General features: G+C 36.2%; 1 protein-coding gene across 1 annotated transcript in view; it reads right to left on the bottom strand.

The window, feature by feature from the left end:
- Positions 1-15,735, bottom strand: part of LOC106880323 (BRO1 domain-containing protein BROX) — a 42,960-nt gene that overhangs the window by 9,048 nt on the left and 18,177 nt on the right. The window contains exons 6-9 of the mRNA XM_014930200.3: positions 13,917-14,006; positions 11,916-12,001; positions 5,619-5,700; positions 1,082-1,232 (exon numbers count right to left, since the gene is read on the bottom strand). Coding sequence (XP_014785686.1) covers positions 1,082-1,232; positions 5,619-5,700; positions 11,916-12,001; positions 13,917-14,006 — 409 coding nt within the window. The remainder of the gene's footprint in view (positions 1-1,081; positions 1,233-5,618; positions 5,701-11,915; positions 12,002-13,916; positions 14,007-15,735) is intronic.

Genomic DNA, 15,735 nt, shown 5'->3' with positions numbered 1-15,735 from the left:
ATATTTATATATGTATACATATATATATGTATATATATATATATATATATATATATATATATATATATATATATACACACACACATATGTATATATGTGTATATATATATATATATATATATATATATATATATATATATATATATACGTATATATATATATTTATACGTATATATATGTGTGTGTATATATATATATATATATATATATATATATATATATATATATATATATATATATATATATATATATGTATATATATATATGTGTATATATACACGTATATACATGGCAGTGAAACATAGGCCTTGACTGCGGAGGACATGCGTAGGCTCAAAAGAAATGAAACTAGCATGATCTGCTGGACGTGTAATGTCAGTGTGCACACACAACAGAGTGTAAGCACCCTGAGAGAAATGTTGGACATAAGAAGCATCAGATGTGGTGTGCAAGAGAGACGTTTGCGCTGGTATGGTCATGTACTACAGATGGATGAGGAGAGATGTGTGAAGAAGTGCCACTCCCAAACAGTTGAAGGAATGCTGGGTATAGGTAGACCCAGGAAGACATGGGATGAGGCAATGACGAAAGACCGCAACCTCTGGAGATATGCTGTGACTGCGAAGACCCAGCAAATAAAGTGAATTCACGGCTGTATCCTTCACCAGTTTCGCATAACCAGCCCCAGCCCATTCAAAAGTACGTTGGATCATAGGATGGTCTGCTGTGTTTGAGGAGATCTATTGAGTCAAGTACATCAACATCAAAATGAAAATCATATGGAAATTGCAGTTGTGATACCCATGCCAGTGGCACGTAAAAAGCACCATCTGAACATAGCTGATGCCAGCACTGCTTTGACTGGCTTCAATGCTGGTGACATTCCAAATCCCGGTTGAACCGTCCAGCCCATGCTAGCATGGAAACAGGCGTTAAACAATGATGATGATAATGAGATTATGTATGTATATATATATATATATATATATATATATATATACACACACACACACACACACACACACACACACATGTATGCATGTAAGTATACAGAAAAAAAAGATAGAGTGAATATACTCACATCATTCCATTTTCTCTTTCACATTTTTCCAAAGTTCTTCGTACCTTTGGTCCAAGATTTCTAAAGAATATGTGTTCATGAGGCTTTGCTTGTGTCCCAGATCCTTTTGTTGCACTATATTCTTTACATCGTGCACTAGATCTCTCAAAATCTTAATTAAAAATGTTTGAAAAAAAAAAAAAAAGAGGAAAGTAAATAAATATTTTAATAAATTTTGATAGATTGAACATTTCCACTAAGTGGGTGATTTTTTAAAGTTTATTAGTTTATGGAGAGAGGAGTTATTGTTAGCCCAGATCAAACATGAAAACACCTGATCAAACATTTATCACCACCTGACCTTTTTAAGGATATCTAAGACTACATTATATAAGACTTTATATAACAGAATGAAGTGTGATTTGTAGGAGATTTGCAGGTTGAACAATTATATAGAAGTCAGTTCATAGGGAAAGAGAAGGAGGAGGAGATAATGGTAAAACAAGCTGCATTTGTCACTTTCAAGACTGTTTAAACTGGAGGATGAGATTAGTGAGGTTATTTTCAGTTTTCAGTATGCTAGTTGCTCCAGAACATAAACAATGGACGATGACTTAGATCCTGATAGATGCTGGTCTTAGAATAAAAAATAGGTATTCGGGAAAGCGTTTAACATGAAAGAGAAAAATATGCATTGAGAGGATTTAGTGGGAGCACTAAACAGTAAGAAGAAAGAAGTGTGTGGGTCTACAATAGTGGTATGAGTGAAGTCAGTGGACAAAATCCATTTTCTGAGAAGAAAAACCTGCTGCTTCCACTTAAAATGAATTTCTTGTAACATTTGTAAGGTATTTTATTGATTTAAAATACCAATAATTTACTTGGTAAAATAATAGGTTAATATTCAAATAAATTTTCAGAAAAACTTTGTTAAACAGAAATTGTCTTATTGTCATTAATTTTACATATTTATGCATATGTCTGTGGGTGTGACTGAGAATCTAACTACATAAACTCTGCCACATCAGATTGGAGCATGGTGTCGTCTCCTGGTCCACCAGTCCTCAGTCAAATCATCCAACCCATGCTAGCAAGGAAAACGAACGTTAAACAATGATGATGATGATACAATCACTAGCATAGATAGAGTGTGTGCTACTTGGTGCTTCCCTTCCGTTTGCTGCCCCCATGACCTCAGAAAAAACCACATATTTCCTACAACAGACCCAAAAGTACCACCCTATTAAAAGTGCCACCTGGGGTGGCCCGCCCCTACCGCCCCGCGGACCCCAGCTAAGCTAGTGCAAACATTGTTTGCACTAAAACAGTTAATGTAATTTCACTATACTAATTTATTTTAGGTGCGGTATAGCTATGTAGTTAAGAAGTTTGCTTTGTAACCATGGAATCTTGGGTTTATCCCTACTCTGTGACATCTTAAGCAAATGCAATTTTCAATAACAGCAGGTTGATCCTTACCTTGTGAGTAAAACTGAGTAGATGGAAACTGTATAGAGGCTTGCTAGCAGCATTGTATCAGTATTTCAAAAGGTACAGCGCTGTCACACTGATCCTGTCTGACAATTATGTTAAGCATACACATTGCTGTGGAATACTCAGCCAATTGCATTTAATTCAGAAGCAAGTTGACTGAACAACTGAACCCTTAATGCTAAATATTGGAGATCTACCCATCCATGACTAATTTTGTTATATGATTTTATATCATATTCATTTCTTAAATTGATACAAGGCTTCAAATTTGAATCAAACCCAGTTCATGCCTGGTACTTATTTTACTAACAGTAAAGGGTTTGAACATGGAATTTAAAAGGTTGAAACCAAATAACACAAGGCACTTCTGTACTTAATGTACTACTGTTTCTAATAAGTAGTGTTAAGGTATATTAATCACATTGTATTAAATAAGTTATGGCTTGGCTCTCCATTGGTTATGATGATGAGCGTTCCAGTTGATCCAATCAACAGAACAGCCAGCTTGTGAAATTAATATGCAAGTGGTTGAACACTCCACAGATACATGTACCCTTATTGTAGTTCTCAAGGAGATTCAGTGTGACACAAAATGTGGCATGGTTGGCCCTTTTGAATTATAGGTATATCTGATTTTTGCCAACTGAGTGGGCTGGAGACCATGGAAAAGTGTTTTGCTCAAGGACATGTTGCGCTGCCAAGTATTGAACTCACAACCTTACAATAGTGAGCTAAATACCCTAATCACTAAGCCACATGCCTTCATTAAATAAGTTATAATAATTTCCTAACTAGCCACTGACAGCCAAGATACTGGAGTAATGGCTTGAATGTTGAAGAGTTGATATTTTGGAAAAATACACTCTGCTCTCATTAGTAAAGTTCACTGCCAGTACCGCCTGACTGGCTTTTGTGCGGGTGACACGTAAAAGCACCCACTACACTCTCTGAGTGTTTGGCGTTAGGAAGGGCATCCAGCTGTAGAAACTCTGCCAAATCAGATTGGGGACTGGTGTTGTCATCCGGTTTCACCAGTCCTCTGTCAAATCGTCCAACCCATGCTAGCATGGAAAGCGGACATTAAACGATGATGATGATGATGATGAGTGTAGGCAGTAATAGTAGTGTATAGCTTCTGAGTGTTTCATTAGCTCAAAGTCAGAAGTGCAATTCCTATTCAGAGGGATGTTAGAGAATATATGGATTCTATTCACAGATAGTGATCAATCAGTGATGAGCTAGGTAAGGCTTCATAAGAGAAGTCATTACTCTTGAATGAAACTGTTTCCTATTACTCTCTACTGGCCCATTGGGAAATTTGAGCTCAGCAGTTAATCATATTGTTACTATATTTCTATTGGAATACACTGCCTTTGTTTTAATTAATTTTTTTTTAAATTGAAGAAGTATTTAGTGAAATAACTTTATCATTATTAAGCTGATGTATGAAGCATAAATTAACATGAAATTTTGATGGAATGTTTTAACATAAATCATTTTATAAACAAGAAGCTTGTATCTAAGAATCAGTGGTAGTCTTAGGTGGGTTCATAATAGAAGTGTTAAAGCAAACAATATTTGCCAATTATGTAACACCTGCACTACTTACTTAAGACCAACTGTGCCTCACAGTAATTTCCTATTTACAACTACAAAAGCTATATCATTAAAACTTAAATGTCTTTACAAAGCCTACAGCTACACATGAACATTTCAATTTTTCAGCCAGTAGGTTTGCAGTGTATTTCCTCAAATTCTTTTTTCAACATAACTACATCAAAGATATTCATATTTGCACTGTTGCAAGATTACATTACTTGATGCTGCGATATTTGATTGCTCTGGATGACCTTCAGCATCAGCTGGGTGCAGAAACTGACTTATGAACAACTCTTGGCCACCTTCCCTCTAGTCGACCAACAAAATAGCTGACTGGGAACTACCTGAGATCCTTAGAGTTGGGTGTCATTAGAGAGAAACTAACCCATGAGAGGACGAATGTCCTTCCAAAACCATGACTAAGAACCTGAAGGAGGACAGTGGCACTGCAACTATTGTTAGACTTAGGAGACTGATCATTGAACGGAATTTGGCACATCTTTGTTGTACCTAACACAAGTGCAAGTTGTAGATAACAGGTAATGATGAAGATGATGTAACATAAAAAAAAACTGGATCTTTGGATTTGCTTATACCACACTTCTGCCAATAATATCTATTAATTCTGCTCTAAGCATTACTTCTCATTGCAGTTGAGTTATATATGGATAAAACATTGCAAGTGAGAAGTGTAAACTATATGAAACCACCACACACACATATATATTTACACAATAAAAGCAATAAAAAAAAGTATAGTGAACTTGCCACGAGGGGTGAAAAATGCATCATGGAAAATTTGAAAGGAGAGAAATTATTGAGGAAACTGTAGGAGGATGTACATTAATATCTCTCCTTTCAAATTTTCTCTGAAGAAGCATACAGTCTGAAACGTACTTTCCACTCCTCACAGCAAGTTCCCTGTATTCTTTTTCTTGATTTTACGACATAATATAAGTCTTGCCAACTCAGATGAGCACCAGCCCCTTTGGAGTCTGATTGATAATATATGTATCAAATAAATCAAACAAATCAAAGCAAAGTTTAAAAAGTAAAAAGGGTTCCTATGTGAAAGTTAAACTAAGTGTAGAAAAACACTTCACACAATGCCCTGAGCATCCGGCAGTTCCTGGCCAAGAAGAACAACAGAAGATGGCAAGATGACTCCAGGAGCAGGAGGCCTTCAGCAACAGGATAGGTCAATGTTGAGCAATCAATCAGCAAGTCTACAAAGAGATCCTGTGGCATTTGCTTTGCTCAGTGTGCAAGAAATTAGAGTTGTGGCAGGATGAATTGTGGCTGCTTCACCACAACAATGCACTTGGCTCACAATGCCCTGAGCATCCAGCAGTTCCTGACCAAGAAGAACAATAGGAGATGGCAAGTTGACAAAGAAACAAGCATCATTCAAGAAGTGATCAAGAGTTTAGTAAGGCACCAATCAGTGTGATCAAAATATACTTACATTTCATTGCTTCCTGAAGGCATTTGATGGCTTCTCCACATTTGTCTTGAGCCAGCAGTGTTTCTCCATGATAGGTATGTGCCTATGTGGTAAATATTCGATGATGAGAACAAAAAAGACAATTTTTATTTTGCTAGTAAGGTAAAGGGTCTCATTTCTTCATATTATTATATGTATATTCATATATACCTATGTACATACACATATGAAACTTTCATTAGAATGACCTTAGATCAGTATAACTCGGTATCTAAAATTCAGTTTCCTTGTCAGTCTGTCAGACATCTCACTGAGCTTTTTATTCAGCCAATATTTGTATTGTTTAAGGTGACAAGCTGGTAGAATCGTTAGCACACCAGGTGAAATGCTTAGTGGCATTTTGTGTCTTCATGTTCTGAGTTCAAATTCTGCTGAGATTGACTTTGCCTTTCATCCTTTCTGAGTTGATAAAATAAGTACCAGTTAAGTACTGGGTCGTGTAATTGACGCACCCCTTCCTGTAATTGCTGGCCTTGTGCCAAAATTTGAAATCAATGTTTGTATTGTCTACACACTATTGAATTTATGCATAATTTCATCCAAACTCTCAAGTGAGGCTGTTTCATATATATTACTGCTATCTCAAAAGTTTTTCAACTTTAACTCTTACTTCCTAGTTGTAAACATCTGCAGTTCTTGAAAAGATTTTGCAGAGAGAACCAGATTATCATTACATTAGTGTTCTTAAGAATATTGGTTTCAAATTTTTGCATAAGGCCAACCCTTTTGTAGGAAGAGCTAAGTTAGTTACATCAAGCCCAGTGCTCAAACCTGAATATATCTTTAGAATCTTCACACATGAACTAAACTGTTCTTAGTTACTAATAGCTACATATCTCAGTGTCAATTCTACATGTGTCTATATATGCATATGTGAAAATATAAATATGAGTATAAAGACGTGTGTGTGTGTGTGTAAATATATGTATGTGTGAGTATATATCAATGCTGTCACTGTTTTTTAATGACCCTTTTTCATATTTGCATGGGTCAGACAGAATCAAAGTAGATTTTCTATGGATGTATACCTTTCCTGTCACCAACCTGTACCTATTTTCCAAGCAGAATGTTGGAAATGAATTACACTATATGTATGACAAAGACACTCATTTACAATTATCACGATGATGAAGGTTCCAGCTGATCCAATTAATGGAAATTAAACATGCAAGTAACTGAGCACTCTACAGACACATATTTCTCAGAAACAACATGACACAGAATGTGACAAGGCTGGTCCTTTGAAATACAAGTACTTCTCATTTTTGCCAGCTAAGTGGACAGGAGCAATGTGAGAATAAATTGTCTTGCTGAAGTTCACAACGCGCTGCCTGATATCGAACTCACGACCTTATGGTCGTGAGCAAAGTACCCTAACCACTAAGTCATGTGCCTTCACTGTGAATATGCATGTATGCATGTGTATGTGTGTACTTATATATACAAATGCAACACAGAAATATATGTACGAGGTCTGTTTGAAAAGTAACAGGACTGGGTGTGCTGTGAGCTATGAGCGAAAGAGGGATAAGTAGATTGTGTTATCATCTAACATGATATCTAGGGAGTATATAACGGTAACCTTAGCTTTCGGCAACCATTGAATATTTTTCACATGCTTTTGGTTGTGTCTCTTTTTCAGGTTGTTCAGCTATGAGTACTGAGGAAGGAACAATGAACACCTAGCAACAAATAAACCTGAAATTTTTGGTCCAGTTGGGGAAAACTCCATCACAAGCACTTGAAATACTTCAGCAAGTATATGGAGATAACACAATGTTGTGCACACGCTTTTGAGTGGCACAAAAGGTTCAAAGAGAGGTGCAAGAAGGTGGAAGATGACTCCAGGAGCAGGTCGACATTGAGCAAGTCTACAAAGAGATCCTGTAGCATTTGCTTTGCACAGTGTGCAAGAAATGAGAGTTGTGGTGGGATGAATTCTGACTGCTTCACCACAACAATGCACCTGTTCACAGCACCCTGAGCATCTGGCAGTTTCTGGTCAAGAAGAACATTGCTGTACTGGAGTAACCTCCCTATTCACCTGATCTTACTTCACATGACTTTTTATCTTTTCTCCAAGCTCAAGGGAATCATCAAGTGAACCCATTTTGTAAGCGTGAAAACCACCAAGAGGGCTGTAACAATGGAGCTGAGGGGCATCCCAGATGAATCCTTCCAGCAGCACACAGATGCATGGCAGAGAAGGATGGAAAAATGCATTAGTCTCAAGGGGGAAACTTCAAAGGGGAAACGATGTAGTTTGTTGCTTGAAATTGAAATAAACTGTTTGTAACACCAGTCCTCATATATGTATGTTGGTACTGTTTTCCAACATCTCTTGAGTCATTCCTACCCACTCTTCTATAATGTGAGTTGCAATATAGCTCCTCTGCAGAAAGAAACTGGTTCTGTTCTGCCCTCTTCTCCCACACTTTAACCTTTCATCTTCTAGGTTAAAGCTGCCTTCCTCTCAACTGTAGCTCTACTTAGTCAAAGGGGATCTTCTTCTTTCAGGCTGCACAGAGACCTCATTACTGCTGGTACCACAAAAAAGCACCCAGTACATGCAGTAAAGCAGTTAATATTAGGAAGCCTACTCAGTAGTAGAAACTATGCCAAAATAGAATGGACCTAATGTATCCCTTCAAATAATTCAAGTCATGCCAGCATGAAACATGAACATTAACTGAACATGATGATGATAAATATATATATATATATATTTATTAATATTTCTAAATCTCTCGAAAGGAGACTATGGCAGCAGTACTGGATATTAATAGTTATCGCCAAGCTAACATGGCAGTCCAGGAAAATAGGACAAATGCTGCTGTTGATGAGCTCCAAGAGACCATTGTTTCTAGCTAGCTATGTAACACACAAACCTATGTCCATTACAACCTTTGAACAGGGGAGGTCAGCGGCTTCCCCTTGCTGGTTCAACATCTACAAATTAGTTTCAGGGTGATTGCCCTTCCTCAATGTGGAGTAGCTGAACCCAGCAGGCATCGCTGCTGACTGTCTGTTCGAAGGTTTATTTACCTACATTCAGTGGATAGTCTCCCATAGAGAGATTTAGAAATATTAATATTTCTATTTTTGAAAACCAGTGGATGTGTCCACTGAATATAGGTAAATAAACCTTCAAACAGACAGTCAGCTTGGCGATAACTATTAGAGTGTGTGTTTGTGTGCGAAGGAGTATATGGAAGTGAATGTTTGTCAACAAAGCTGGGGAGTTTGTTCCTAAATTGTTTTATTGTCTTACATGTGTTTCAGTGAAGATAATGTCCACATTATGCAACCCATGCTTGAATTGCATAATTTGGCCTTGATCTTCGCTGGAACATGTGTGATAACATAATTAAGTAATCTATGGACCACCTCTCCAGTTGAAATGTTTTCCTCTATATGTACTCTGCAACCTTTATCATTATGCAGACCAATGAAAGGAAATTTGGACTATATGAATTTGCATTGCAGTTTTCTCTTTTGATATAAAGGAATACACATGAAATTTTAAATACTGGTTATCATTATTTTAATATCCACTTTTCCATGCTTGCATGGAGAATTTGAGGCAGATTTTCTGTAGCTGGATGCCCTTCCTGTCACCAACTTTCACCTGTTTCCAAGTAAAGTAATATTTCCCCATGACTAGACAGGCTTTCATGGAAGATTGGAAATGAAGGACACCACATATATGATGGTGACAGTCCTTTACAACTATTACATGAAGTCAAGGCAAGAAGACTATAACACACACACATATATATTGCATGGAAAAATGTGAGCATGAAAATAATATTCTTAAGATTATAAGCATGAAAAAATATTGGACAAGTTATTACACCTGTATAAGTATAGGACAAGCTATTACTTTTAGTAAAGTAAAGAATAAGAAACTTTTTACTTAAAATATTGCAGCAAAGAATGCCAGTTCTTCTAATTTATCACTCTTTATAGTTCTCATCTTTTAAATTTATAGTACAAAACTGTTCTGCTAATTTGTAAGTTTGTCTAATTCATCACTTTTTTTCTGTATTTAAGGTAGCCAAATTCTACTTAAATAAGTATAGTGTTATTTGGAAACTATAATAAAATAAGTTTTAATATTCAAATTTTAATTTTATCTGCAATATTTTAAGTAAAAAGTTTCTTATTCTTTACTTTACTAGAAGTAATAGCTTGTCCTATACTTTTACAGGTGTATAATCTTAAGAATATTACTTTTCATGCTTGCATTTTCCATGTAATCCATAATTTTTCCAGGCATTGCTGTTATAAGATAATTAACAATGTGTCAATTAATAATTTAAGATTTTACCTTATAAAATACTGTAAGATAATATTTCAATTTTTCCATATAAGTGATGATAATATTTCAATTTTTTTCATGTTTAATTTAAATATATGTTGTGATTAAATTATTTGATATCACCCATCCACCAAATTAATAGCAGGGATTTTTACCATGTTGGTTGCACCATGGCTTACCAAAAGTTACAAACAACAAGACCCCAAAACCATCAGTTACCAGGCTCACCTTAAGTAACTTAATTTTTCAATATTAGGAGGTCACAAGAATTCATTCAAAAAAAAAAAAAATTCCAATGATTCCAGGATTGGGGGGAAGCCCCCCACCTCATTTTTTCTGAACCAAAATAAGGGATTTGCAGCATATTAGGAGGTCAGGGTACTTGATTCCATGCAAAAAATTTGATTTTTTGGTTTTTTTCTTAGTGAAAATCGTGCGAGTGTTAATATAGAAATTTACCATAATGTTGTTTTATTTAGCTTCAAATCAACCTAGATACTGCAAACCTATCATCAAAGACATTCCAGCCTTCAACAAATCATCTTTTTAGGGATAATCTAGGACATTACATACAATGGGCGTGTGAATTAGGTAGAGGGATACTTTGGCTGCTATTTTTAGTGTGTCAAGCGACCAGGTAGAGGGTCTTTCGTTGGTTTGATTGCGTGATGAGATTTTTTTTTCATCATCATCATCATCATTGTTTAACGTCCGCTTTCCATGCTAGCATGGGTTGGATAATTTGACTGAGGACTGGCAAACCAGATGGCTACACCAGGCTCCAATCTAATTTGGCAGAGTTTTGACAGCTGGATGCCCTTCCTAATGCCAACCACTCTGAGAGTGTAGTGGGTGCTTTTACATGTAATATGTATATATATCATCGGCAGAAGTTAGAGAGTAGGTCAAAAGTTGAGAGTTTCGTGTATTGGCACTTATCAAACACAAATTTGGCCATTGTCACTCTGTAACTTCTGACGAAATAACTTCTAAAATACAAAATTTTGTCAAAAATGTTAAGAGTAAATCCTGTTCTATGTGACACATTCTACCAGTATCGTAAGTCTGAAAGTGTTTAGTTAAGAAAAAATTAATCAAATAATCTGTATGTCAAAGTCAACCTCGGTGAAATTTGAACTCAAAACCTCAAAGACAGACGAAATACTGCTATGCATTTCACCCAGCGTACTACCATTTCTGCAAGCTCGCCGCCTTAGAATGTAAACATTCATTTCAGAAATACATTCTTTATTCTTATTGCTTAGGTGTTACTTCTTACTCTCTCACTTACTGACATTAAATTTCATAAAATTTTACCTCATAACTGTTTTTCTACTAATTTTTGTTCAATGCGACTAACTATTCTGAATTCCTCATGCATTTTTCTATCATTCAAGCCTTAAAAAGTATACTTTTAATTTAAAACTAAAAAATTATGTTAATTGAAGATGAATATCTGCCTTACTGCCACTTAACGTCTGACATATTTTGATGTAACTTTTTTTCTGCTGAACCAAATCTCAAACTATTTATGCCAAAGTGTAGCTGAGGAGGTCTACTTTTTAAAACTATTAACAGTTTGCCATTTATTCGAGAACTGAATTAGTGGTGAAGCTTGGAAGCTGCTGCAATTGACGAAATGATGGACTTAAGAATATATTCAATCACTACTGTGGTTGAATGATATGCACACACAATAGGCTTCTTTCAGTTTCTGTCTACCAAATAAACTGCAAGGCTTTGGCTGGCCTGGGTTTATAGTAACAAGACATTGCCCACGGTACCACACAGTAAGACTGAACCCAAGACTATGTGTTTGGGTAGCAAACTTCTCACCACACAGCCATGCATGAGCCTATATCTCAGGTAATTTAAATTTAAATCCCCTATACACTTATAACTACCTATTTACAAGTTTACATGTGAGATATACTTACATAGGCTGTATAGAAATCTTTCTTTAGTTGGAAGTATTTTCTCCATTTGTTAACTACTTCAGCATCTAAACTGGAAAGCGTATCATCTGAAAATAATTAGATGAAGATATTAATTAAAAACATATTTGTAATAGATAGAATAATTTCTTGCATGGACATATGAACATGGTCAGAAATGTTATGGGTAGAATTAGTCAATTATATTGGTTACAATATTTGACTGGTGCTAAGACAGTGAGCTGGCAGAAGTATTACTGTGCCATGTTCTGAGCTCAAATTCTGTCAAGGTTGACTTTGCCTTTCATCGTTTCAAGGTACATAAAATAAGCACCAGTTGAGCACGGGAGTTGATGTAATCGACTTATCCCCACTCCCAAAATTGCTGGCCTTGTGCCGAAATTTGAAATCAATATTTGACTAGTACTTTATTTCATCAACCCCAAAGGAAATAATAAAAATAAAATGCTTCTCCTTTATTTATCTTTGGTGACTGTAGCTTAACAGAGGGAATTGATGTCATCAGACAGTGTCCAGTGAACATTAGGTATTGCGACCCTGAACCAAAGTACCATTCCATTGATTGTTTTTTAGTGAGAGTTTTTCCCTGCTCAGTCACTATGGAGAATGATTACAGCCAATGGAATTAGAGTGACCAAGAGAGAACAAGGTTGCTGTGTGTATGCTGGGAGAGAAGCAGTCTTTTGGTGATTGTAAAACTGGAACTGAGGAAGAGAAGAGGAGCAGTAATTTGGTCACCACTGTCATCCCATCAATAGGAGGGCGTTAGAATTCAGGGCTGAAGGAATACAATAATCATTGGACACCCTCTGATGACATCAATTCCTCCAGCTCAAAGCTACATTCACAATAGGTGAATGTAGCTTAAAGCTTTAAAATGTAGTCAATCTAATAATAATAATGCTTTCAAATTTTGGCACAAGACCAGCAACTTCGAAGGAGGGGTAAGTCAATTACATCAACCCTAGTACTCAACCAGTACTTATTTTACTGATGAAAGATAAAGTCTGCTTTGGTGGAATTTGAACTCAGGACGTAATGATAGATGAAATGCTGCTAAGCATTTTGCCTGGCATGCTAACAATTCTGCCAACTTGCTGCCTAAGTAGTAGTAGTAGCAGTAGTAATAATCTTTTCTACTAAAGGCACAAGGCCTGAAATTTTGGGGGAGGGGACAAGTTGACCCCAGTGTTTCACTGGTACTTAATTTATTGACTGCGATAGGATGAAAGGCAAAGTCGATCTTGGTGGAATTTGAACTCAGAATGTAAAGCCAGATGAAATGTCGCTAAGCATTTTGCCTGGCATGCTAATGATTCTGCCAATTTGCTGCATAAGTAGTAGTAGTAGTAAGAAGGCATCATCATCATTATCACCACCCTGTTAGACATCAAAAACACCAATCTGAAACAGGAAATAGAAAGTGACCTACTGCCAGGTACTTAAACCACCTACCAATCACTTTCTAGGCAACTGTATTACCAATTAAAGTCAACCTCAGTGGAATTTAAATTCAGAACATAAAGATGGATGAAATGCTGCTAAGCATTTTGCCCAGCATGCTAACGATTCTGCCAGCTTGCCACCTTTTACAAAACTATAGTAATGAAACATAATCAAGTAATGAATTAAAACTCAGAATGCCATCATCCTCATTTACTTTTTCCTTAAAGTTGGTTTTATAGTTACAGTTGAGTATTAAAATTCTAGCTGCAATTGCTCTCACATCAGGCCTAGTAATAAGTTAATAAAGGAAATCTTCAGAAAATGTCCATAAATCATTTCAATGTTGTTATGATACAAGGAAGTCTCATGCATCTGAGACAACATTTTTCAACAAGTGTAAGTTAATCATAACAAGAAAATAAAAACTAAAAAAAAATATATATTATTTTCATACGTCCTCATAACTGAAATACCAAAAGAAATTAATTATAAGGATTAACTGTAATTACACGGAATTATGTGGAAAATTATACATACCAGCTTTTGTGTAGAGCTGTGCAGTTTCATATGTTAATGCAGCAATTAAACTGGCACTATGTTTAAGTTCAATAGCTCGTGCTGTGGTCACTGTAAAAAGATGATAAACATATGCATGTGTATATATTACCATCAACACCATAATATTTATACATATGCACACACACACACATACACATGTTGTTTAATATCAGAAGAAAGAAAAAGGTGTACTCAAAACTAGTTGTAGAGGATATGGATTTTTTTATAAAAACTGAAGCAGAGAATTTGTCTTGTGACATGAGTTTCATGCCATTGCAATCTTCAGGAAAAACTATTATAACTTGGTTGGTAGTGCATGTTTATATATGTATGTTTGTATACATATATCCAATTTCCCATGCTTGCATGAGGTCATTGCAATTTATTAAGGCAAATTCACCAACCCTCACTTGTTCCCAGGAAAAGTAATAAGATTTCCTCCTGTCTGTCCTGACATACTTTCATGGATGACTGGAAAGAAAGGACATTACTTGTATGACAGTAACACTTGTTTACAACAACCACGTGATGTCAAGATAAGAAAGCACTAACAGACATCCACAGCTATGCACACACACACAGGTATACAGCCATCTTTCAGTTTCCAGCTACAAAATCCACTCATAAGACTTTGATCAGTTTGGGGCTATAGTACAAAACACTTGCCCAAGGTACCAAACAATTCAAGACTATATGGTTGGGAAGCAAACTCTTCAACTACACACTCGCACCTGCACAGATATCATCATCATCATCATCATTTAACGTCCATTTTCCATGCCGGTATGGGTTGGACAGTTTAACAGGACTGCGCCAGATTTCACTGTCTGTTTTGGCAAGGTATTTACAGCTGGGTGTCCTTCCTAATGCCAATCATCTTACAGAGTGGACATATATACATGGTCTGATCAATAAGTATCTGGACTGTTGAGATAGTAACGAAGCTCAAGCACAGAGAGTGAAGTCACTTGGCATAGACTGAACATCACTAAGTTTCAACATTCTAGCTCACTTCCACTGTTAGTGCTTAGATGGAAGATGTGTAGAGTGTGATCGTCACATTAACTGTAACAGAGGAAGTTGAGCAGAGAATCCGCATCAAATTTTGCCAAAAGCTTGGTGATACCTAATCAGTTTTCAAAAAGTTTTCATCTTTCTCGGCACAATCAAGATCTTGCGCAACTGAAACCCGAGTGTCTTTTTTGGTCAGCTGAAAGCAGTTTTGGCACAAACTTGGCAGACACGCATCTCAGACCTAAATCTTCAGTGATAATGAATTGAACTGAACTATAATTAATCTGCACATCATCTGATAAATCACAGTTGGTGATTCAACAAATTCCCCTCACAGTTGCATGCACATCTGCGATGTTTTTCTCAGTTCTGCTGGTTGTGGGTCTCCCAGAACGTTTGTCAATATTGATATTTTTTCAGCGATCTTGGAAATGTCTGAACCACTCGTACACTTGTGTGCAGTTCATACACTCCTCTCTATACACTTTCTGCAACTTTGCATAGGCCTCTGAGCAGGTATCACCATGACAACTTTTTCTGTCATGGTCAATGCGACGATCACATACTACACACCTTCCTTCCAAACACTCCTGTAAATAGTAGAAGTGAGCTAGAATATTAAAACTTAGTGTGCAAGCACAGCAGTGTTCAAAGTCACTCTGTGCCATGTGGCTTGACTGCATGTTTTAGCTTCTTTACCATGGCAACAAACCGGATACTTACAGATCAGACCTCATATATATATATATATATATATATATATATATATATATATATATATATA

This window comes from Octopus bimaculoides, chromosome 11, assembly GCF_046866305.1.
Source record: "Octopus bimaculoides isolate indiv1 chromosome 11, ASM4686630v1, whole genome shotgun sequence".
Taxonomy (NCBI): domain Eukaryota; kingdom Metazoa; phylum Mollusca; class Cephalopoda; order Octopoda; family Octopodidae; genus Octopus; species Octopus bimaculoides.
The sequence above is the reverse complement of the archived record's forward strand: the minus strand, read 5'-3'. Positions and strand labels throughout refer to the sequence as shown.